At 34.9% G+C, this 26,293-nt stretch overlaps 1 protein-coding gene across 14 annotated transcripts; it reads left to right on the top strand.

Moving 5' to 3' along the window:
• The first annotated feature begins 295 nt into the window (after positions 1–295).
• On the top strand, positions 296–25,742 carry LOC105326818 (SPARC-related modular calcium-binding protein 1). Of its 14 annotated transcripts, none has more exons than XM_066087217.1 (14): positions 298–1,711; positions 8,243–8,414; positions 15,169–15,393; positions 16,079–16,156; positions 16,964–17,062; positions 17,594–17,830; positions 18,600–18,644; positions 20,224–20,262; positions 21,528–21,635; positions 22,303–22,542; positions 22,741–22,825; positions 23,886–23,970; positions 24,283–24,436; positions 24,716–25,742. In XM_066087217.1, the coding sequence occupies exons 1-14, from the start codon at positions 1,604–1,606 to the stop codon at positions 24,790–24,792; spliced, it is 1,752 nt and encodes a 583-aa protein (XP_065943289.1). In that variant the 5' UTR covers positions 298–1,603; the 3' UTR covers positions 24,793–25,742. The 14 variants fall into 14 exon arrangements, with proteins under 14 accessions (XP_065943293.1, XP_065943292.1, XP_065943295.1 ...); XM_066087215.1 differs by having other exon boundaries at positions 20,191–20,262; XM_066087222.1 differs by having other exon boundaries at positions 300–1,711; positions 15,169–15,279; positions 20,191–20,262.
• Positions 25,743–26,293: the final 551 nt, after the last annotated feature.

Here is a 26,293-nt window from a genome sequence, read left to right as displayed (position 1 = left end):
GTTTGATCGAGGAGTTATTTTCTTACGTAATTTTCATATGCATTTGGAGTATCTTTGCTGAATGAAATTTTCTTAAGACATGACATTTATCATTTCATGTTGGATCATTATTCATCATGTGGTGAAATGTTGTTTTATAGGAAGAGATAAATAAAGAGACTATAAACGTAATTTAGAGAATAAATCCCGAGTTTAACCGTACACTATAACAACATGACAAGTGACAATCGGAGACAGGTTTTATTTCAGTAACAAGTTAATTAGCAGAGGAATCTATCTGGGGAGATTCTAGCTAGTTATACACAGTAAGGTCTCCTTTCTGAGACGTCAGGCCGTTTTTGAGACATGTTTTTGTGGCTACGGCCACTGCATCTTAATCTGTCCAAAGCAGCGTTTGTCATTTGTCATATTTGGACTGTAAGCCGATTGAAGCACTGTTCTCAGCTCTCGTCTTTTCCACTCAAAGAACTGTTTTTAATCAAGGACATTTGACATAGAAAGAGGGGAACACATTTTTCAAGTTTTAACCGGCTGAAGTTTTTTTTCGTGATATGTAAATTCTGTTTTAATTTCGACAGAAGACTCAACAGTGCATGGAGTGTATATTAACGGCAAAAAATTGTGATTGACAAGTGGCCGGCTGCTTAATTCGATGAAACAGAGGCATAAGATGAAACATTATTGGTGAATTACCAGAAGAGCTCCCTTGATTACACCTTGACTATTACAATTCGTTTTGATGTACGTTACGTGTGTCAAAGCCATTATCAAATGAATGTCGAGATACGATTCGTCTTATCTACCACGGAATCTCGCCTGTCGGTTTATAGCATGCCTCAAATCATTCCGTATTAAATATGTTTAAAATACGGTCTTCTCCTCTGTAGAGACGAGAACCCGAAATTCTCAGACGCGCTCTGTCCACCATTGTTTTTAGGGTGTAAGAAAACAGCGGGTTTAAATATATATCTTCAATGATTTTAACGAATTAATTATCACGATTAAATCAAGATTCGGCGGGGATTAAAATTTCAGCGAGAGTTAAGGGGTTTAACGAAGATCGGCGGTAGGCAGTTATAGAGTAATCGGGCTGCTCCCTAGTCATACTGCTAAATGATACAGTTAACTTTAACAATAACATGTAAGTAAAAGATATACAAACCAAACGGATATCGTCACTAAAAAAATAATTTTCATTGTTGATATTCGCGATTTGATATCGGGATACTTTTCGTCACGTGACCTGTCTTGGCTATTTAAATACTTTGAGAAAGTACACACATGGAACTGTTCGGATGATGATTCGGGATGTTTGATCATTCATGACATATCGCTTTTTTATTTTTATTTAAATAAAACACACAGGTGCGCTCGGACTTGCATTAAGTGTGGTAACAAATAAGCTGTGTACATAGTAAAAAAATGTAAGGAGTGTGGAAGGAGAATTTCGTGGCATGAGAATCTAGTTTGGATTAAGACCATTTCTCCGAGGATCTGAGAAAGAAGAAAACAAGATGATGGACGGACCCTCAGCCTCCGTATATTGTACTGACCCTTAGTGATTCGGTTTTTTCTTTATGTATTCGTCTATACTCCTTCAAGAATGTACAAATTTGTGTGGATTATAACCTGTTTAGTTGTGTTTCTGACTGTGATCTCCAAAGGAGGGAACCCCTCGCTGACTCGCTCTGACATCCAGGCCCAGGGAAAGGTAAGAGCTCCTAGTTAGCGTGCGCTAATTAACCCTCTCATTCTTAATTACCTCATAATTTCCTCTCATCAGGAAACCAAGGATAGCTTTAACAAATACGCAAATTTTCAGAATTAAACAAATACCTTAGAATAGAATTGTCGTGTATTTTTGCGGAGCTTGGAAGGGATTTCAATTATATTTTTTGTAGATAATAGAAAAACGTTACACTTAAAGTGGCATTCGACCTTAAAGCTGGTGGATCGCTTTCAATTGCTCGCATCTTTCCTAAAGCTACTAATCTCGGGGTTCAATCTGCGATCATATGAGCCTCTATAAAAATAAATAAACATATGTAAACGAAATGTAAAGTTGATATGGTCTTTTGGGTTGAGGGAACCCCCGCGTCGTAATGCTGCTCAGTTTTCGCCAGCATAAAAAAGAGAAGGCCAGAGGTTTATGAGAAATCTTGTATGTGCGAGCGGCAAAAGAAAAAAATCGACTTTTATGTTGGCTAATTAAAATAAAAATCATCAATTGTGGATAAAAGGCACAAGTATCGCACGCAAGAGCTCGACTTTTTTATCTCTTAATATCTAACATCAAGCGCATATTTTCCCTGATCTTTTCTCATTAGATGGCTTTTGTTAATTAATTACTGGCATTCAGGACTTACAAGTTTACTGAGACGCTGTCAAACTGTGTGACGGGGGGAGATTGTATAAACCAAGAAGAATAAACCTGTTCCCCCCCATTATTTGGGAATACAATACAGGCACAGATGATGACAGCTTTGGCCAGGTGGGCTGTTTACGACTACCGAAAAAAGGACAATTCGCCATGCTTTGTTGCCGTAAATTGTAATTTCTTTTGATCGGAAAATAAAACCGATGCCGAAGTAAATATCTTCTTTGACAGGTTGGATGTCGTGATTCGTCCTGTCACTGTGTATCAGCTTTCATGTCATTATTAGCCCGGGTGTTACTATGGGGGTACAGTTTCAGAAACTAAAACTTATTGCTGTCGAATATTCTACAAACCGACCATTATCGGGAAAATAATCGCGTATTGATTTTGAATCGAAAATGGTGTTTAAATTATTGCCATTGACAAAAAAAAAATCAAATCGTCTCACTTTTTTACAATGTGATACCAATCATTACATTTAAATATAATGTTAAATGTAAAAGTTTGTCTCAAGAAAACATCTGGTTGAAATATCAAAAGAAAATGTTCTTTCAATTAAACAAAAGCGTTTGGTGCTTTATCATGTGCAAAATGAAATATTCGTCTGCTGTTCTCCATAGATCTTACGTGGTATATATCTTTACACCGTGATTGTGCATACATCACCATGTTCTAGCCGATGCACCGTCTCAAAATTAAATACATAAATGGACTTGCTTACTTTTTATGGCGTTTTTTAACACAGACTGCGACGCATTCGACTCTCCATCAATTTATTTTGATTTTTTAAGATATATTTTTTTAATTATCATTCATTCATGTTGGATATGAATGATAATATCAATCTGTTTTCTATTAGTAATAGCCGCAGGGAGTTCATTATCATGATTTGTCATATTTCCTCCGACACGTACCACTCTCTCGGTCTCTCCCTCTCCCCCCAAGTCTGTACCGAGCCAGACAAGGAACTCGAGGCCCATTCCGTCTCTTCTTGCACGTATTACATTTAAATCACACTGCAAAGTACAGGACAACAATTTTAGAGAAGTTTGCCTAATTCTGTTTTAATAAAAGGTGTAAGCTGGTGAGATTTGGAGAGAAGGAGAGCGTCAGAATTTGTTCGGGCCATTTATTAGGGCCATTGTTTCCGCCAACATACTGTGATTTGTGATAGAAAAGCTGTTTACTGGGATTAAGGATTATATTCTCGTCAAAACTGTTCCGAGTGGTCTGCAAGGGCATACCTGTGCAACCAATCTGTAGATGAACCCCTTGCTGAATTTGAAACAAATTAGCCTGCTTTTATCGTCATTTTATTACTTCTTTCTAGATTATTGAAATTCTTCAAGATTTGGTGTTCCATTATACGACAGACAAGATAAACCTCTCCCCATGTTCATCTTCCTTTCTGTAAGGGCTCTTTAAAGATTTCACATTCTCTCTCTATCACATACCTGTATGTTTTTACCTGATTGTGTTGATGTCACTGATTCTTGACAGGTACATTCGGGGGTGTGTACGCCGCTTTATGACGGTCGGGGTGTCTGATTTTTTGGAAGATAAACAGCTGTAACTCCCGGCGTAGTAAACGTTAGTCATCCTATCTGGGCGATCCTTTACACAGCATGCTGAACAGAGATTTAGATTTCTTTAATCTAGCGAGATTTTATCCCTCATCATCTTTATAATGAATCCTTGTTAAATCTTTGGGTTTTTTTTTAATTAATAATGTAGCAAAAGTTCTTTTGGAAAAATTCTGTGAATATTTGATGCTATCACGATGTCTTTCCCTTTAAAATATATCTCTTGATCAATCATATGTTTCGAACATTATAACAATCACCATTAAGATAGTTTGAATATTAATTGTTGGCCATAATTTCAATACCAGCAAGAAACAATTTTGTCTTTCAAGACATTAACCCGCACAATTTGAACGTTGCCTAAAATTTGCAAATAATGTTCATCTATTAACCCGCTCTACAAAAGTAATAAAAGATCACTAAAACACCGAGCTAATAGAGGAACAGCTTAATTTTATATCTCGTTAATCGTCCGTAGTCCATTTTTTTAATGAATTTTGCTGAGTGTGCCGAAGCTCGCCGTTTCCCCTGGATTACAATCCCTTTTGATACTGCTATACACTTCACAATATTCTAATTTCTTATATCATTTCGAACCGAATCACCTTTTTTTTCTTGAATTTCCTATTACTTTCACCAAGGAACTGTGCCGTGTCTTTTGAACACAATTAGATTACATCATCTGTAACAGTAACTCGAGATCTTGTTTCACTCCACCCATTACTAGTGACATATCCTGAAAAGCTTAACACCTTTTACAAATCAAGATCATCCATCTAATAGGGTTCTTATTTAAGTTTTGATTCGGTTTATGGAGAAATAACTGACAAATGCAGATAAATATGGTCATTCATATAAATGCAAATTATTTTCGCATCCCATTGACTGGAGATGATACAACCTACACAGAAGGTCATAATAAAACGGTGATTTAAAATGCAAATTGGGAGAAAACTTAGTGACTCTACAGAGCTTGAGAGCTGCAGCGAAATCAGATCTTCAGTTATGCAAAATACCGTGTCCAGAATGATGTACAATTTATTTAACAATTGTCATAATAACATATTTAAATGCAAAAGTATTCAAAAAATGCATCTTCAGGGGCCATTAATTTAGGCTGGCATTCCTTCCGTCTTGGTTTTCTCAAGGTTTTATTTTTATCATGTCCGCATATGCAGATACCATACCAAGAGTTAATAAGATTCTCTTAATTTTGAAATCATCGACATTTTTATTCATAGAAGAGCGAAATGTATTAAGTGACCGTGTTCGAATTGCTTTGATACTTAAAACACCTTGGATCTTTCGTATTGCGTTTCCTTCTATATTAATTGTATTTCTTTTGATGATAACAAAATTATTGATAAATTACCTATGGTCAACTCATCAAGATTAATCTTGTCCTATCATCTCATTAAACGAGAGAGGATGTTATCAGATGACACCCGAAGTGCCACAAATGTTCTAACAATGAGTGTGCACCATAATGTCGCATGCCGAGACTTCCGAGAGACCTGGCCTAAGATGATTGTTTTAATTAAAGCCTCGTGATTCAGTGACAACACGACAGCAAGAAATACCAGTCGATGTGTGGGTAGGACAGACCGTTACGTAATTTGAACGCCACCAGCTCTTACATTTTGAAGAGCTATGTAGTTAGGGTGAAATGCCATCCGCGGATGTAAAGTGACATAGTTTGGCTGCCATGCAGGTGTATACATTATCTACCTCACTTACAAGGAGAGTGTTAGCTGGTACGTCTGTTAACACCCGAGACTTTGGAAACAATAACCATAGAAATCCCCACATAATGTTTACAGCAGATCCCCCAACGGTTGCCAGTATTTATATTCTAGTATTTATTTCTTGATAGACTACTTGAAGTTTGATTCAACAGAAGAAAAAGAAGAAGGCGCGCTAAGTGCCTGTTTATATTTCTCCAATTAAACACAATTGTTCTTCCTACAAAGTTATTGACCTTACCATTGCATTAAAGTGCATTAATTTCAGACTTGAATCGCGAGTGGAGTGGGTGAGAGCCCAGAGTTATACGCGGTTCATAGCTGGCATTCGTCTTACTAGTACTCCCAATCTTAATTCACTCGTTCCGCATCGGTGCTCTTTTGAATGGGCAATTTGCTGTGTCTTAGGAAAAACAGATATATATATATAGATGTCACCGAGTAAACTGACACGAAGGACTTCTTGTACGCGTAGTATTGGCCCCTCCCTCGCTAAATGTAATCTACTTTTGATATCGTCCAAACTTGTAGGTGTTTTACGAGAAGTCAGAAAATCTTGCATGCGCAGTAATTAGTTAGATTTGCCAATTTCATCTACACTGCATGAACCGGATATTCTTAAATTGTCTTTGAGAATTGGGATTCAAAATCTAACCCTCAACAAGTTGTTAACATTAATTCTAAAAGTTTCATATCGTGATGACTTCATTTAACGATTGCAAAATCAAAAGTATTAAGACCTTGCACGAGCCCAGTGGTAAAAATGACTCGGCATCTGAACGTTCCCGCCCCTACTGGGTCTGAGTAACATGTTGATCGAGACCGTAAAACTTGTGGGATGTTTTCTAATCAGTTGTTGGGATGGCCAGTAATAAGCTGGAAATTACTCATATTTAATTTCCAAAACTTCCAAATAAAAAAAAAAGTTGGATATACTTAACTCATCATTATTTTGTTGTAATTCGACCGATAAAAAAGTTTGATCATTTGTATTTTGAACAGTATCATGTTTCCTTTAGAAATTAAATATTTACCCTATATTCCAAAGTGGTTAGAGAAGACAAATGATATATATTTCTTTTCACACAGGAAATACTAGTATGTACTATGACAGTATTAAAAGACAATAAATGAACATTTTCACGTCAAGTTTCTATGTCTGTTGTTTGGCATATTTGACCGTATATCTTGGAATATGTAAAATCTACATAAATATGAAACAAATGAAGAGGACCGATTCGCTCCGGGTTGGAGGAAGTCCAGCTCCCTGGCATTGACTGGATGATTCTAGAGTTATCTCTCGCGAATTCCCGTTGCCTGTCATCTGACAAGATGCTGTTCCTGCCTTGTAACGAGATTGTATCTCTCTTTTGATGTACTCACAACGTATTTTATTTATCTTTTCACATAATCCCTGGGATTTGCTCTTTGAGTTCCCTTGCCAAAAGTTTGGAATGTCATGTTTTGTTGCTAAAGAGATTCAGAAAGCCCCAAAATTTACGACATAATAAAATTGCAATTTATGCGAAAGATATATTATTAAAATAGATCTCTTCGATTTTTAAAAAAAAAACATCCGAAGCTTAGAAAGTATACACACTAAGACGTGTGGTAATATATTGGCAAGAAATGCCCGATGCAGGCAAAATTTGATCGTTTGTGTTGTTTTAACTGTCAATCGTGAGAGAAGTAAGCGACTTCGGATTAAGGAATTGGCCAGGTGCGTTGCGTAGTTCCCGCGGGAGTATGAGGGAGCTCGCCGAGCCGGCCGATCGTGCCGAGACAATGTGGTATTGAGCCTGGCTCGGCGATTACGAACTGTCGCTTTAAGTGGGTTTTAAGTCTTGTGCAGGTGTTGACATCTGTGGAAGGGCCTCGAGAAACTACCTGGTCTTATATTTTACAGACATAAATAATTGTTAATCCAAACAGAATAAGGAGTGAAGAGCTCTTGTTTATTTGATGCGGTAGAAATCCCGCCGTAATCCAGCGAATCAGAGGAAATTCCTGAAAGTCGCTACTTCATGAACTTACAGAATGGGTGTTAATGTATTCATTTTTAATGTTGTATGAAATAGGAGATCAAACATATTTATGAAATAGAACGCACAGGGCCTGACCTGCAAGTCATCGGTTTCAATTCTCATAATCTCTTAAGATAAAAGTTTAATCCATGACAATAGTATATAGTGTATTATTAAAATTTAAAAGATTCCAATCCTTTGTACAATGCATCTGATAGTTTTACTTCAGTCCTAACAGTCATTTTATTTATAATATCAAACTATACATTTTGATTTGATGGGGTGTAAATGATTAATTAACTATATGATATAATATATACAACAGCCCGTGAAATTTTCAACATGAAATACATGTATTGGTATCTTGAGAACGTATTGATAATTTTTAAATTAGTAAAACTGGTTGTTTAGTTCAATACAATAAATCGTAAAAACTCCTCTCAATTACAATTATACATGTATCAATGCTTTACAATTAATCTACAATTCGTTTTTATCTTTTGATTTGCACTTCAGAATTTGTTCCGGGCTTTAAGTAACTCTAACTGTAAAATCGACTGTTCCCGGAAGAAGAACCGGCCGGTGTGTGGGTCGGACGGGGTGACGTACAAACACAGGTGTGAACTCAAGCGTGCCAAAAGGTGTGACAAGAAAAAGGTCAAGGTCAAACGGAAAGGACCGTGTTCACGTGAGTAAGCATCGCACTGTAATAATCAAGTTTGCAATAAAAGTGCTTACTTTTTATGCGCACCAAATAGTAATTTTTGCTTTAAAGTTTTAGTGAATATAAATCTGTAAAGTAGTCTGCAAAATAAACTAGTGCAGGGATTATTATTATCTGACTGTTATCAAAACTGTTTTTAGAACAACTGAGTTGTGAAATATTCTCTCTTCAAAGAATAATTAATGAGATCCTTTGAGGGGCAAGATCCAAGGCTTTTGTAAGCGAGATGAAAGATTCCTTTAACCTATCAGACCCCAGAAATTCTTCTTTGGAATGAAGCATCGAAATACCGATATGTTTGCCTTATTAGCATTCTAACTAAATCCCAATGTTTAGAAATATTGTCACATACTTTTCACCATCAAATACCAGCTATCATCCATACGAGATATTAATCAAGAACAGATAATCCTAGACTGACAATTACAACCCAGGTACAGGGTGGGATCCCAGCTGGCAAATCCAGTGTAAAACAAAACAATCACCTGTTCACGTCATCAGCTACCTTTATCTGGCTCAGTATGTAGGACATTCCCTGTAACAAGTCAAAAATTGAAAAGTGTGCTTGGTTCAAGTAACTCATTGATTAAACCTAACCGAGATTATTTTGGTATCAAAGTATTAGAGCTTCCTCCCACAACCCCGTGGTTCAATGAAAATGGAAAATTATTAGAAATGAGAAATATTTCATTCTATGTTCAGTCTAATAACTCTGAGTGTTTGGTCTTTGTTTTTTTGTTTTTTTTTAAATATTTCTTTAAAAATCAATTTCATTATTTTCTTTATCATTATTACCCAACATTTTATTTGTTTGAGTATATTTTGTTGTTTAATTAACTAGCTAATTTCAATGGAAATTTAAATCGTATTTTACTTTAGATATAGAGGGAACTGAAATATTGATTCTCTATATTGTTGGGACGAAAATGTAACTACTGTGTATATGGAATGCTTATAAACTTACCCTGGCTTGTCTTTCTTTACGTTTTTCTAGGATCACATCATATTTGAGGATGTTTTGTTGTCTCTTATTAACAAGCCTAAAAAAATAATATACATTTCATAACACTTGATCAATTAAGAACTGTGGCGTGTTAGAAAAAACTTAAGGAAACATTCAACACGAATTTAATACTTGACAGTATTGGGGTAATGTTTTCACGGGTATTCAATACACCGCCTTTACAGCTTCTATAGCGTGACTCCCGTCAAGTTTCCGTCAAAAATATCCTAAAAAGGGGGGGGGGCTACAAGATCCCTACATTGTTAGAAATACAGCGGTGTCGGTCGATCCGTCAACCCAGATACCGAACTACGATTTTGTAAAATTTAAGAAATCTGAAAACTGTGAGCGTGTAGTGATCTGTCTATCTATATAGCTGTAATGAAAATGGATGCCCAGGTTTATTGTTATTAACGATGTAAACAACTTAGTTTCAAAGATCCTGTCTAAGATGAATTGCTGGCATACCAGCGAAAAAATACACCAAACAAATTCGATAATAGTTTAAGTGTTGTAAAATTAAGTTCAAATGCCCACTGTCATTTTTTAAAGCAATTCTTTCTTAAAGTTTCTTCACTTAAATGCACTATTAATACTTTGAAGATCAAAAATTAAACGAATAGCTAAAAAAAAGTTTTTCACAATTAATTTTGGAGCTGATCGGTCAAATTTTCACATATATTTTCCGTACAAATATATTTATTTTATTTGGTGGATACAAAGTTTTCTTGTGTTAACAAATAAAAATCTTCGATGAGCAGCCTCTCAGACAAGTTTCTAAGCAGGTTGTGTCGATAGACGAGTTAAATCCTTGTTCACCGATTTGACAAGTATAACGTATATACCTGTACAATACCTGTAGTAGGCTACCTACAGACACAGGTGCCGAAACATCTGGCCCCTCGCCTCTTTAGTCACCTGTGCCTCTCGTCCCAGCTGTGGGGAAGCCCGGACCCGTCCACAAAGACGGCTTCTGTCGTGTAAGATATTGCTTTCTGCTGACAAAGAGCACGACAGGGTGACACATCAATACAGCCGTGAGCTGATCACGACCCGGCAGTTGTTGTGTTGTGGTTCCTGGGAATACTTTCTGCGACCTCCAGTACAAGTATTTTCCAATACTACGCTGCAGCGTCTCATCTTCTTTTCCTTTTTGTTCAAAGGCATTTCTTTCTCCTAGCATTCCATATCCTCTTTCATCTTTGATCAAAATAAAAATAAGTTGAGAAGATGTTTTTAACATTGCATATTCTAAGTAAGGTTTCGCTGCAAAACTTAAGTATGCAAACCCATATAAGTATATTCAACCTTTAAGCAATGGAACAAAAACAGTATATGAACTTTTATCAAAAGAATTTTATGGACAGGTATTTTACAATATAGCATAAAACAGATTGACAATGCACAAAAGCCTAGGCCGATAACAAGATTGATAATCGAGTGAAAGACGTGCACTCTTCATTGAAATCTCAGGGCTTTTTGTCACATCCATCATCATTGTTATCGATCGAGTAAAAATTCTAAAATCATAGAAATAATCTAAGCATTTATGATAAGCCCCTTCGTAAATTTACCCCTATCGAGAATAACCTTGCATTTTGCCGCTGACACCGTTCGGATTGCGTCTGTCTGGGCTGGAGACTTGGGCCCCGGGCTTGGTCTTGGATTCTGTGGGACCCAGAGAGTCAGTACTAGCTTCCAGTGGAAGTCAAAAAGTCTTTTACAATTATCTTGTTTTCTGTCACGAAGTCGTCGATCTTTGACATGTTAATATGACAGGGAGTCTGCTGCAAACAAATCTTGTCTTCTTAGAAGTACAACTTTTGATGCAATGATGAATTCGTTCTTTGTATACAACCAGTGCGGTTTTCGTATTAATAATCCTTCCCTGTCGGCATTGCATAAAAATTGACCTAAAATTGTTAACCTCTTCGTGTTTCATGTCAAAAAAATATTATACATTAGTTCAATGCAGCAAAAGATGATTATAGTGATTAATCTTTTGTCTTTTTAATTTTTTTTAAAAGAATAATCGTGTAATTATTATGCTTAATAAACATAGAAAAACGAAAAAGATAAAAATTACAATTACCATACTTAAAACTTAAGCAAAGTCTTACACTTTTATTCCCCGAGTTTGAAGTTCCCTTTGACAGATTGTACTCTGAAAATTGTCATTTGTGTTATTGTAAAGTACAGAAAGAAGAAAACATGGAGACAGAAAGCTTTGGGACAAGCTTATTTGCACTTCTATATTATTTGAGTATATACGATGTTATTGTTATTCAAAAGCAGCTTGCTCTCTTTACAAAATAAATATCTTTAACCCGGAAAGTTTTAACCATGAATATCAGAAACGAGCTTGCTCATTTAATTCTTTTTACTAGTAACTATTCCGTTACAAGCATATTTATTTGATGTAAATTTTGACATACTCCTTTGTATAACATCTGCCAGGATGCGATGTGTACGCGTTTCATACACCAGCGCCTTGCGTCACGGTTTCTTTGGAAGAGATCTGACACTCTCTGACCGTATTTTGAAAATCTGAAATGTCATCGTTCACTTTAATGTTGAGTAGATGGAAATATATAATTGGAACCCAGGTTATGCAAGGTATGTCTCAACGCGCAGAGATAATTGTCTGATACTTTGTACGCGGTAGCCGGTAGTTAGGGTTAATGCGTAACTCTCAGCCCGATATAGAGCCTATACAACACCTCAACATTGCTGTCTTCCCTTTTCAATATCTTGGGAATTTATTGCTAATTTTCCTTCATTATTTCACTTTGTTTTACCTTGTAACGTAAGATGCGAGATTTTAGGGTATTGAACTGGGATTTTAAGAGGAAAATATTTCTATACATGATGCCAATATTGCTTCAGAAAGACGTAAATCTTGAAGATATTGAGAATGCTCCCGTGCACCGTCTGTACGTTATTCAATAGTTCTATTTCAGGGTTTAGAACATATTGACACAGGTGGACAGCTGGTCACTGTTTACGCTTGAGAACCACCTACTCCCCAGGTGTGCGCGCCAATACACTAGGGTGCATTCAAAAATACATCACAGAAAATTAATCCGTCGTGTTTTTTCTCACTAGATGAGAATGCATTTGTAAAACGAAAATTAAGATTTATAATACAGCGAGTGAGAGTCAATATTGCAATTGACCACAACTTCACTTGTCAAAGCACTTGTGCAAATACTACTTTTGGCCCTTCTAAATATTATCTTTTTATCCGGGTACTTGAGGTTAGAGGGTGGTATGTAACAGGCGATAAGCAGGCTACAGAGAACGCACCTGGCCACTTCAGAAGTGTCATTCAGTGGAGAGGAAGAAAACAAGTATATTGAATCGCTGACATGGAGAGACTTGGTGAAACCAATCTTACTCCATCATAAGTATACCCCGGGTAGGTTGTGTCATAATAAATCCACAGAAAAGCTCGGATTTGTTTGAAGACTTTAATAATACTTTTGTTAGGTCCCGCATTACGTATCTTAATTAAAAATGTTAACGAGATTAACACTTAGGTCTTTTTTGAATGAATAATATGTGTTGGGAATATAATATATAATATTAATGAATTTATGAGATTGATTTTTACTTTGTTGTCAAAATTAATAGGAATATTATACAAACTATTGCAAACGAGTCGCTCGCACTCCTTGGCACAAACAAGAAGTTAATGAAGGATTTCGAGTTATTTATATAACAAGTGCACACAGTGTATACACGAGAGCTGGTCGACCCAAAACAGGACAAAAATAATTTAATATTAAAGCAAATTATTCTATGAATATGTAGGGTTTTCCACAACGAAACCGAGTGTTATATTATTGGTTCTTGAAATTTTGTTGTTGAAATATTTGTTATTTTAAACTAACAAACATCTCGCTGATTAAGGGAACGCAATTTTATCGGCAAGCATTATTCTATAAATTAAGCTTGCTTTCAATTTGGCATGTCAAAATGTGGAAAAATTATGCAAAGCATGTCAAAGATTTCAAGAAAAAAAGAGGCGGAATTTCGAGTGAACCTGTCAGAGGTGTTTAGTAGGTCTGGATTTGCCTTCCCAGGCGTTCAATAAACGAAGCCTATTATTGGACAGCCCCGAACTTCTGAATATGTCATTTATTCATGAAATGTGTGAATACAATTTTTTGTTTTGAAGATGTAGAATAAAAGTTTATCACGTGGAGAGTTTCTCTCATTGTGTGGTATAGACTTTGCGGTCGGACAGTAATACTGTTTGGGGATTGGTTTTTTCTCCTGATGTGCTCCTGAAATGGGAACTTAGTTTTCTCCGCTGCATCTTGAGAAACTTTGTTGTGCTTTGCTATGTGAATTGATACTATGTATTACGTGGGACTACTGAAGCTTATTTTCACTCTGTGTGTCCTTCTCAACGGGCTTTCTGTGATCCAAGCTTCCAAACGTTCTCGAAAGACCGGTAGTGTATCTCAATACTTTTCATTTTTTCGATTTCTCCCATGGCTCTGGCAATACAATTGTTTATTTAATACCATATTGCTTGCTTTATGTCTTTGAAAAAAAAGGAAATTATTTGATACATTCTGAAAAGGTGAATTAGAATTAGTTTATTTATTATCAGATAAGAAATTTAAAGTGCGCATAAATTAATTTTAGATAATTAATATAGTTATTTGTGGTTTATATTTTAATTGTTACATTATCATACATGTATGCTTATTGCATGTTGATATTAAAGACTGACAAAAAATGATATGTTTTAAATTGTCATGTGTCAGAGAAACATACCGCGGACTTGGGTTTTCACCAAACAACAAGGGGAGTTCAGAAGTTTGCTTTTATATTGCTCTATGTGTACTATGTTTCTTATCCTAAACACCTTTTATTTTTTCTCAATTCTGAAGCAGTCCAGTAGATTTTCAAAACTTAAGCAATGAAGTGTTTTTAAACCCTTTGTAAATACCATCATGTAGTATACTATTTGCTTTGCACTGTGACTTTTATTCACAAAACTACTCAGTTTTCTGGTCCCTGACATTGGATTTTCGTGTCGCTGCATTTACAGCAGATCCTGTAAGAATCGTCACTTTGACCAGCAGAATTCCACATCCATGCTCTCGACAGTGTACCAAAATAATATAGATAGTATTTTCCTGGAAGCCTAGATTCCGAGACTGCAAATAATTATACATAAGGAATAAGGAATCATTCTTTGAGTATTATGAGGTGATAATTTCGGTCGGGGCGTGATCAAATCCAATAAAGCCCGAAGGGCTTTATGATAGATTTGATCACGCCCCGACCGGAATTATCATCTCATAATATTCAAAGAATGATTCCTTATTACTTATATTTATATAATTTTAAGCCATTGTACGATTAACTATTTAAATATAAATAAGCAAACCCCACTGGCGCCCCAATTTGTAGTTATGGGTTTTATAGTACAAAATCGATACGTAGTGTTATCACAGGCAATGACACTGGAAAATGTAACTATAGTCATTTAAAATGATGCCCTTTACTTTATTTCAATTTTAGAGTTAATAGATTTACATAACTTATTTGTCATATAATAATTTTAACTTTAGATTAGACATTAGTCACTGGTAAAGGACGATGACATAGTATACAAATTTAAGTTTATATTACATCTCAAAGACACCATGTTTGAATATGGAAACAAATCAAAATTGATATCCTTTCAACTTTCAGCCTCAGAAGCTGACAGTTCTAATAGCGACTGTGTACGAGAGAGGAACGAGGCTCTAGAAATCGCCCGGCGACCTACTTTTGGGGTGTACATACCGGAGTGCAAGCAAGATGGTACGTACACGGAGAGACAATGCCATGTTACAAGTGGTTTTTGTTGGTGTGTGACCCCCGACGGAAAACCAATCGAGGGGACCCCCGTGCACGGGAGAGACCCGGCCTGTAGAGGTATTAATTGCCAATTTCCGGTTCCTGTGCCATGCGCTTCTTCCTGTGGACCTTGTGGCATTGTTGTCTTTGACAACACAGCTTTGTTGACTAAACAACTTTGTATACATATGTTTGGTGATTGTTGTGCACATCCATGTTATAAATCAGATCGTATGAATTACACTTGTTTTTAGAATGTTCCAACAAAAAAAATCCAAAAAAAATAACGTAATTATAGATGCTAACAGCATGGCCAAGGTGTCAATTTGCATGAACATTTAAATGTATGTATACATATGTTTACGAATATATAGACCGCAAAATATGCAGAGTTAATCACCTAACGTTTTGCTTTGATTTTTCCCTTCGTTTTATGTTCAAGCCATTTAGAAGAACAATTAAAAGAGGATGTACTAGTATTTATAAAAACTTGATAACGGCAAACAAAGACTTAACCGAATGTGTATCAACAAGCAACCTACATGTTTATATATATTCAATACTTATTTAAGTACTAATATGACAAAACTTAATTTCTTTTCTTGAAGACTTTAATTGACATTCCTTTTTTTTTTTGAAAAAAAAAATCTTGCGCAAGTAAAATTATTCCTCTCCGTACTTTGCACTAAACAGCCAGTTTGTCTTTTTGTGAGTTTTTTTTTTTTTGGTGTGTGTGTTGAAACTTTCGCCCTCATTTTCACAGGATCTAAGAAACGTAGGCAGCCCAGACGTGACCGGGGCAAATCTAAATCTAAATCTAAAAAGAAAAAACGAAGGAAAAGTAAGTATACCCGGAATGCTAACAAGGTGTAACGCTATGCCTCGCTTGTATTAATAAAGAATAGGGCATTGATTATATGATAATGTAAACTTTATTATTTACCGTGAATGTACTCCAAAAATATAAATATATTCGATGACCAATAATATACTGGGTATGTAAAAAAAGTATGTTGTATTTGTATATTACTTTATATTCTTTAATTCTTATAAATATATGTAGTAAAGAAAACAAAATAATATACTGGGTATGTAAAAAAAAGTATGTTGTATTTATATAATATTTTATATTCTTTAATTCTTATAAAGATATGTACTAAAGAAAACAATATTGCAGTGTATTTGTTAAGTTGTCTCTGTAACTCTTGTTTAAAAAAAAGCCACATGGTTCATTTCAGTTATTGTAAGTCTTTTGTTAAAACCACACAATAAGATGTTAGTTGTAATTTTTACACACTTTAAATTCCTGTCTAATTAGAAAACTTCCCCGCTAATAGATTTGTTGTATATTAGTGAACTCCCTCGCAGGGCATTTAAACAGCATCAATTGGAAACTAAATCAGGTTTTCTTCCACGCAAATTGGCTCTCTTCGTTTACTTTATGAATGAACGAGATGGGAATATTTGGCAATCATTTAATTTAAATTCCCTGGCCCCCAATTGACCTTAACAACATGACTATCATTAGTTTAATTATATATATTTAGGTGTGTTTTTGTTCATTCCTCGGATATATTTAGAGAAAGTATTTCTATTCATATCAGCCAATGTATGGAGGTTTGTATTTTCTTTCATTTATACCACGCAGGTTGCAAAACGGCAGACAAGCAGAAGTTTAACCAGAACATAGTGCAGGTTTTTACAGATGAATACAAGAGGGCAGTGGTCGATCCTGTTGCTCTTTCATGTGAGTTCAAGAGGCCCCATTCCTGCTTTTGAATGAATAGAAACAATACACATTGTAGTCACAATAAGGATAACTATTTACAGTGTGTTATATGACATAGGTTAAACAATTCATTAGTTTGTTATTTTTCTTTTAGATAAAATTGTAGTATGACATTTTGTATTTTGTATTATTTATTTTTGCACTTGCGTGTTGTTTATTCAAATGAAACATATAACTCACATTCAATACGCAAATATCTCTAGTAGATTGGTCAAATGGATTTCAGTCAAATGCAGAATGTAAAAAAAAAAATAATCCTGGAAATTAATTGATATTCCCAAAAAGTTATTTTCTAAAAAAAAAATATTCAAAATAATTTGCTTCGATTTTCAAATTTTCTTTCATAACCAAGAGTGTCTTTCTTATTCACTCAGTATTTTAAATGGGGGAAGAATGGCTTATTTGAAAAATTGTTATTGTTTGCAAAGCTTCTCAATGTCATTTAAACATTATTTTTAAGATAAAGTATTCATTCTCTTTTGATTTTAGCTGACAAAGACAAAACACTTGCACAGAAAGTGATTGAGTGGAAGTTTAATCAACTTGATTCGAACAAAGACGATATTTTAAAGCGTAGAGAAACACGGACTATTAAACGAATGGTGCGGAAGTTGATACAGCCCAAAGCATGCGCGCGCAGGTTTTTGGAGTATTGTGACTCTGACAGAGATCGAATGATTCAGCGGAAGGAATGGACCTTCTGTCTCAACACCAACGCCAACAGTAGTAAGTGTTGATCCTCATTTTATTTTTTATTTTATTCTATTGAATAAATGATTTGTCCGTCATTCCGTTATATTCTGATTAGTGTAAGTGTACAAAATATTTCCAAAATAAATAAATACCAAAGCAAACACAGAACTTTAAAAACAACAACAAAACTCCCCACCCTTCATTCACTTAAAAATGAAATACGGATATTAATTTTAAACAAATAATTATGATTTGTTTTACTGTGTTTATTCTTATAATGAAATACAGATTTCAAATTTAAAAAGCCTTTATTTGATAATTTTTCCCTCACTAAAATTTACTCATTCAAGTACCATCATTATTGAAAAAAAAATGATATGAATCACAGAGTTAGAGAAAAATATTTTTGGAAGTCTTTACGTACTTGTCTTTTTATATATATCTTCAATTTTAGACGGACAGATGTATTTATAAGAGTATATTTTATTGATACTTGAATAATGAAATAATATCATGATAATGAATAATTGAATTCCATGATAATAATATATGATGCATTGTAATGTATTTTATTTTTCATGTTTACGATTGTTTTTATTGCATGCATATGTATTTCTTTTTCTTGAGTTTGTTAGCTGTTGGGACAAGTTTATTGAGATTGTCCAACAGATAATAAAACAAGAAATGCCTCCTTCCGGTTATGACGTCATTAACACCATCGCTTACTAACATGACCTATATAAACTACATGTAGTAAAAGTCATGAAACGACAGAATTACATCCCGAGTTTTTATTGAATAGGGGTTTACACAGAACCACCCGTTATCATTGCCCCATCTCGAAAGAGTAAGTTTAGATGTTGTGATTATTTATTATTGTAAAATAGTGTTTCTCAGGGAATGTTTTTGGATATGATACCCAAATTCAAAGCATGTTTGTTGTTTAGAATGCATTTTGATTATGATTTTATGGCATGCTCGTTTTCCATAGAGTCTACAATTAATTCCAGTTGAGTTTAGAAGTAGCTATAGTTGGTTTAACTGTTATGTGGCTGACCTGGTATCAATATTACGTTGACATCTTGACAGCGCTACAATCTGCTTACCGCACGTCATACCGCAATGAGAGCAAGGGAGGGAAGCTGGCGTGAAAAAGTATTTTTCAAAGTCAAAAGAAATCAGCCTGAGAAAACTTGCATTGGGAAACACACACAAAAAAATCCAGCAAAAAGTTTAATCTGAAAGTTTAAACAGTTTTCCTCTGAAACACTTTTTCATGCCCGCTTCTCTTTCTAAACGTCCTAATTTCTTACAATATGTGTTTGCTGTTGAAGATTGCAGTTTGTCCGGTCAACGATTTCTGCTGTTAAGTTATATTGCTAGACAGCATAAACTTCTCAGTGGACTTTGTTTAAAATTGGACATACTTTTATTGCAAAGTCAACAGTAAACATCTCTGTTTCTCTCTTGTCTTGCTTTAAAAATCTGGTCTTTATATATTCGTAATAAGGTTTGTCCATACGAAAGGCAGTACCTCCGGTCTACTATTTTACGGACGGACGATTTTAGACGAAACGTGCTCAATTGCTGGTCTAACCTGTAACCCATTTTGCTTTTTTTCCTTTATAAGTTTATCCCTTGCCAAACGCTACACTATTGTTGTCTAAGGTCGAGTTTGGTTTGCTTTAATAAAATTTGTTCTTTATATTTTCTGTCGAGTACTGTAATAAATAGGAGAATGTTTCAAAGAGCCAACATAATTAGCAAATATGGTGGTGAAATGTGCATTTGGGAACAGTTAAAATCAAACTCGCATCTTTTTTTCCTTAATTGTTGGAAACCTTCGTCAAGTCCTACTTAATTACCTTGCGACAACTCATTGCTTCTTCTAGTTCTCAAGAACAATTATTATGCCGATCTACCAACGAGAAAACAAAACTCTTTTGTTTTTGGAAGTATAAAAACGAAAATTATGAAACATGCCTGTTTTAAACTTATTTTCCTTGAAGACCGATAAGATCGGAAACAAGTTTTCACATCTCCCATTGAATTTGTCAAATTACTGTCTTACATTCAAAAGAGCATATACGCTGTATTTGAATATTGAAAACATGCTATAGTTTACAGATACTTGCTTAAAGATTGTCGTGATTGTTAACAATTATTTCACGAAAGTGTAAAGGAGCCAATCAGAGTAGAAAATGAATTATTCATGAGAACAAAAAAAATATAATGAGTTGACACACGGTCTTTATGGGTATGAGGGACTGGCGAATGCTTGCGACGATGTCTTTCTTTCTGAGACTATCTTTACTAACAATATTTCAGTATTGGGCAATGTGCAATACAATTAGTAACAAAAAGAACAATTGGGTTTACCCCGTTTCATGTAGTTTCCCGTCGAATTTTTTACTCCTTGACGACAGACCCAAATGAGAAGAAAACAGACAACGACGATCAGGATGGTATATTGATTTCTTTCAGTTGTTTCATTAACTAGTATATATATCAAACATATAATTGCTATATCTCTATAATATCTATACTGTTTGGTAATACTCTATACATGTAATAGTATTCTATATTTATGTATAGTAAAACCCGGCACATTCGAATTCTTTAATGTATAATATATAACTGCGTGTTTTGCATTTATGCATGCTTGGGATTGCATGACATCATACCTATCACTTGGCATGATCTGTTATATATATCCAGTTTGTACTTCTGTTTTGAAACTTGTTTTATTTCTTCTAAAACTTGAAAGAAATTGAGTTAATGTTAATTTGTAAATCTCTCTCTCTCTCTCTCTCTCTCTCTCTCTCTCTCTCTCTCTCTCTCTGCTTTAAATTAGAGGTTTTCAATACTTTTATATCTTTCTTTAGCAACTTGCCAAGTATCGCAATCCTATCAATTGTCTATTATAATAGCATTCAACATAAATATTTACATGTATATATAAACTTTATCTATCTGAAATACCCTTTCTCTTTGTCTATTCATATTGTCAACGAATATAAAGATCGCTAGACTATAGTTTAACGTAATATACGTGTGTTGGTAATCTAAAAGAAGTCTTTTGTGCAAAATATTTCCTGACCATGTACAATGCACTTTACCAACGTTATAACATGTTTACTTAATGTTTTACATCTATATCAAAAACTTCAAAACAAAAAGCCAAAAGGAAGCAAGTTTAAAAAAATAACTAATGCCATGACCAACTGTACATTAATTACTAGTATGTTACCTCAGGTCAGAACGACATTTTCTAATGCACATTAGTAATTATATTCTTCAAACCGTATTTCGATATTGCATCATATATACTAAACTTTAAGTTACATTTTTCCTTTGTCGACAACATCTTACGTAAAATCAGTTTTGCACGTTGTTATGGCCAAAGGCCTGTGAAGTTATATTTGAATTTGCATAAAAGTGAGTTAAAGAGGCAATTTAACAGTTTTTCATAAAATGGCGAAATTCATTTGTACAAGCAAGTCTACTAAATATCGATTTTAATTCGTAAAAAATTAGGTGTCATTAGCCAGAGCATTAGCCACGCATCGAAGGCACACATGTTTTGCAAAACAAGCTCTACATAAGCATACTATTAGTTCTGAAAATCTATTGAGACAAAAGAACATGAACATGGCTTGTTAAGATTTTTATTCGTTGACACGATTTCAGTCCGTCTGAATAAATCTGTTGATTTCTTTACCAAACACAGACTCCTCTCCTAAAGTCCAGAAGGCCATCATTGGGGGCCAGGGGATTTCCCGGCCTGGCCTCAGTCCGCAACACCCCAACATTGCTGACTCGAGACCAGACACGGAAGGTAGATAGTCGCCTACTTCAGTCCATTGTAGAGATAAATGTCAAGAGAGGCAGAAAAAAGAGATATAAGCATTGAACACAAAAAACTTTTGTCCATTTTCTATTGACACGATAGATATTTTCCCTAAAATCTTTTGATTTTGACCTCATCACGTGTGTATCTCTTTTCTGGTTCTTTGATTTAATCAACTCTTAGTTCCTCTCAGCGCCTGCTGAATCGTAGATCTACCACTCATTTATAGGGATAATTATTTGCTTCGTTTTACTAACAAAGTTTTCACTTCCGTTCTGTAAAGTTTAAGTGAGAATGAGTCTCCAGCAATTTTTTATAAAATTTTACCAATCTTCGAAATTTAATTCGTCAAGAATATCTGCAGTCAGTGCAATGGTGATGCAAAAATGTTTAAGCAATAAGGTTTACGTGATGCCCTCACTGCTTTGACACCCGCTGGTGATAGTCTCTCAACCATGCACTGTCATGTGATCTATTCCACACATGTAGGCTTATCGCAACGGCTTCCAGTCAAGGCGAAGGAATGATGTCACATGCTTCAATCTCCAAAAGAAATAAAAAAAAAATTTGCTTTGCTTTTTGTCATCTATCACTTTTCATATATGAAAGCTTTTATTAATTACGATGTATATTAAGTAAAATATATAATTTATAGTCATTAGAAAGAGTTGTTTGGAAGAGCAAGCATCCTCCCTCAGTCAGCAATCAGTGGATCCAAATGGCGGTATATATATACCGCAGTGTACTCCTGATGGCAAATTCAATATTGTACAATGCCACAAGTACTGTTGGTGTGCCGACCAAGAGACGGGCACGCCACTCAAAGGGATAAAGGCCATCTTAGCCAGCAAGGGGCCTCCAAACTGCAATATCACCGCGGAGCGTGCAATGCCTGGTAAGAAATTGACGCTGGAATTATTCTGACACATATGTACATATCCCCAGGGAGAAACCAATAAATTCCAATGTTTTTTGTTCAAAATACCCTTCCATTGTCATAAACTTTGCATTTTAAGTAGTCATATTTGTAAATGCGAGGAAAAGAAAACAAGAACTACATAATTGTTATTTATACGTGAATTAATTTTTCAAGGTTGTCCATTTATCAAGAAAGCCAGATTCTTAACCAGTTTGTTGAATATGTTTGTGTCAGAAATGCAGAACGATTCCATGGCTAGGTAAGATCTGATATCCATATTTATGATGATATTAAATCCTACACACATCTATAAAGTCCCTGTCGACAGTGCGGCTCAATCGTAAATCATTTTCAATGTTAACGTGTTCGTATTATCGAAACATGTACCCAATATTTTACCGTGTCATACAAAAACGGAGATAATTCATGCTCATTTTTACACATATTGCCTTGTAATTAAGACCCTCAAGAACATAAATAAGATTCTTATTTTTATATTTTCTTTTATGTCTCGGTATAAATTCAAGCTTGCATACAATACTCTTATTCTGTATTCGAATAGTAGCATTAGATTTCACAATGTTTGTTTAATTGTTTCACCTGCCTTTGAATTATCAATAAAGTCTTAATAGCCCACAGGTGTAGTAAGTATATGTTGCCCAGGTGTGTTGCTCATAAACTCCACGTGTGCAGTAATGAAAGGCCGGGTATCGTCTGCTTAAGCCAGAATCACTAGGGGCAGATCGCAGTTTACGTCGACATGTTCATTACGGCACACAGAGACTGTCAAAATAAATTAACGAAATGAAGGCGAACTAAGTCTCTGTTTGATTTAAGGATTCATTAGGAGCTGACCTAATACTGTCGGTATTGATCCCGGGTGAACCCGCAGACCTAAAGGGCTGTCAATCTTCCCTCACTGACATCATTTGTGTGTTCATTCGATAGGTCTGAAGTATGTCCCCCCCCCCCCTCCTTATCAGGTGTACATCACATTGACCCCATTTCACCTTCAATCCCATACCCCCATTAACCGACCGTGGATGCAGCTGAAAATTTTCTTCTGTATGCAACATGTGCAGTAACAACATATAGCTTTCTTACACAAATTCGCCCTTCAAATTTTGTATCGGATACTCATTCAACTCAACTTTAAATGTTGTTAACTTTCAACATTGTTAACTTCTGTTAAAGGAAACACTTTTCTCTTTGTATATGACTATCAGTTTGGTCATTTTAATAAAGTCTAGGTAAAGCTTCTGGTAATTGTAGTGATTAGGTTGACACGTTCTCCATTTTCAATGTTCTTATCGTTTTAGTCAAAAAAACACAAACGACAAAGAGAATGCCTACGAAAATGCGGCAAGATGGAAATTCACCAATCTTGATAAAAACAAGAACATGGTAGGTTTGACCGAAGAAAATATCGTACATACGTTATAATTTTAATAAACAAACTTATGTCAAAACCGTGTTCTTTTTCTTGTATATTTCATAGGAAATAAATCTGAGACAAATCTTTATTTTGATTGAAAAAAATATCAAGCAGTGTTAAAGTTCTCACTTGGTTAGTCACGTGATAAAAGCCTGTGTATTGTATTATATATATTATTGTTAATTAGATTTTTCTCAACACTGTAAATTATGCAGTCAAGATAATGAAGAAATTGTGTAGCACTTATGTGATATTGACATATAATAACTTTTTCTGTTTAGAATTTAGACAGGAGGGAAGTGAAACAATTTCGTAAACTTATTCCTAAGCAGAAAAACACTAGAAAGTGCAGCCGGACTTTCCTCCGATATTGTGACGAAAACACCAACAAGAAAATATCGTTAGACGAATGGTTGAGTTGCACAAAATTAAGTGGTAATTCACGAATTTACTCTAACACTCTTTATTTTATTTTTAGCATGTGTTTTTGTTTTCACCAACTAATATAGTTAATAAAATATTCACCAATACCATGCCAGTATCTCTTAAACTCGTTTTTATCATGGATCAAAGAAAGTAGTAGCATGTAAGATACCTATGAATTCGTTACTTTTATGCATGAAAAAAATTATGAATATACATTGTAAATATAATACATTAAAATCATCAAACGTTAGTTTTTCAAGCTATAAATTCTTTCGTATGTTTTTGCAGACTATGGCTTAATTGTTTCAGAGAGTCCACCACGAAAAGGTAAAAATCCTCTAAGAGAATACTTAAAGCCGAGTTAGGATAGAAATGTCGCCCAAATCGAGACAGGGTCAGTATATGGCGATGTTCTTCAGTGACGCCCCGTGACTTCAGTGGAATTATGGTCGCTTCAGTTCGGCCGGCGTATTCCTAACCGCGGACTGACGTCTTTAAATAAATCACGTGATCTCAGAAAGCCAACGTAATTGTGACAACCTGCAACGTTGCTAAGGAAGCCGATGACGTTTGCAGCTATGTCTTCATAGTCCCAGGAACAAGTATTAGTTAGTGAAATATCAACTCCAATCAATGTCTAATTTGTTGATCATTTTCATCGTGTGTTCTACTCATTTTTATTTCGTGTAAAGTGCAGCATTCATTTTAAGGAATATGAGTTCTAAAGATTCTTGATGTGAATTCGACGGAGGATATTGTGTCGCTATTCAAGAAATTGTCAATACTTGTCGTATCTGTGATGCAAAATTAATAGCAAAACTTTCAAGGGAATAAAATCATGAGTAAAAAAAACTACATTGTACATGTATGTCCATGTAGCGAAACTGATACGATATCAAGAACTACATATTATGGACGAATTCTTGGCTGTCAGATTTAAAACTTTACATTGTGAATGACTGGTACGGTCGTTTGCTTTTTGGCTTGTTCACTTGAATATTTATTATTCAAACCACAAGAACCCCATGCATCATCTAATTGACAATTATGTAACATATGTAAGTTTATGTATGTTTTGTGTTTTATTGTACGACGCGATGCAGAGAAATAGGCCGTTCTGAGGCCATAGCTTCAGGACGACTCTGGGTCGTTTTTCTGTTCTGTTATTTATATTCATGTATTTAATGATATATCTTGTTAATGATGCACACATTTGTACAGGCTTGTCTCTTTTATGTTATTGAGTCGTTCAAACAATGTTTCATGTTTTGATCAAAATATACTTAACTAATTTAATAAATACATTGACTGAAAAGTGTCTATTGTTATTTTATGTAAATCACGTGATCATATTTTTCTACATAAATATTATTTTATAAGATCGAAAGGTCTGTAGAATCTTCCAAATTGAGTGTTCTTTAAAAAACTCAGATTGATATTTGGTGTAAAATATACAATAAAGCTATGTGTTTTTGGTTTAAAATGTACGATTCAAGGTAAGGTGTTGTGGTTTTATTGTCTTATTTCCACAAATTCCATTATAAAATTGCAATTTTCTTTTCATCTCCTTGGAGCCATCTACACCTTAAAACCACTTTTCATTCATTTCCTTAATAAATTGGGCAGGCGTAACTCATGACATGTTTTGCATACACATGGCTAGTTATTTTCAGTTATTTTCCCCAAAACCTCAAGTATGTAGGATATATAAAAAAGCACGGGAATAAAAATAAGTAGCAACGCATTCATTCATCTCCGAGAGTTCATCAGTAAAGAGTTGTAAATCATGTTAATGAGAGCAACTGTATGCTAAGTTATGTGTGAATTACTACGAAAACCACGCCATGTAAGATTGCCCGCATTACA

The sequence above is a fragment of the Magallana gigas genome, chromosome 6 (assembly GCF_963853765.1).
Source record: "Magallana gigas chromosome 6, xbMagGiga1.1, whole genome shotgun sequence".
Classification (NCBI taxonomy): domain Eukaryota; kingdom Metazoa; phylum Mollusca; class Bivalvia; order Ostreida; family Ostreidae; genus Magallana; species Magallana gigas.
This window is presented reverse-complemented; position numbering and strand designations above follow the sequence as displayed.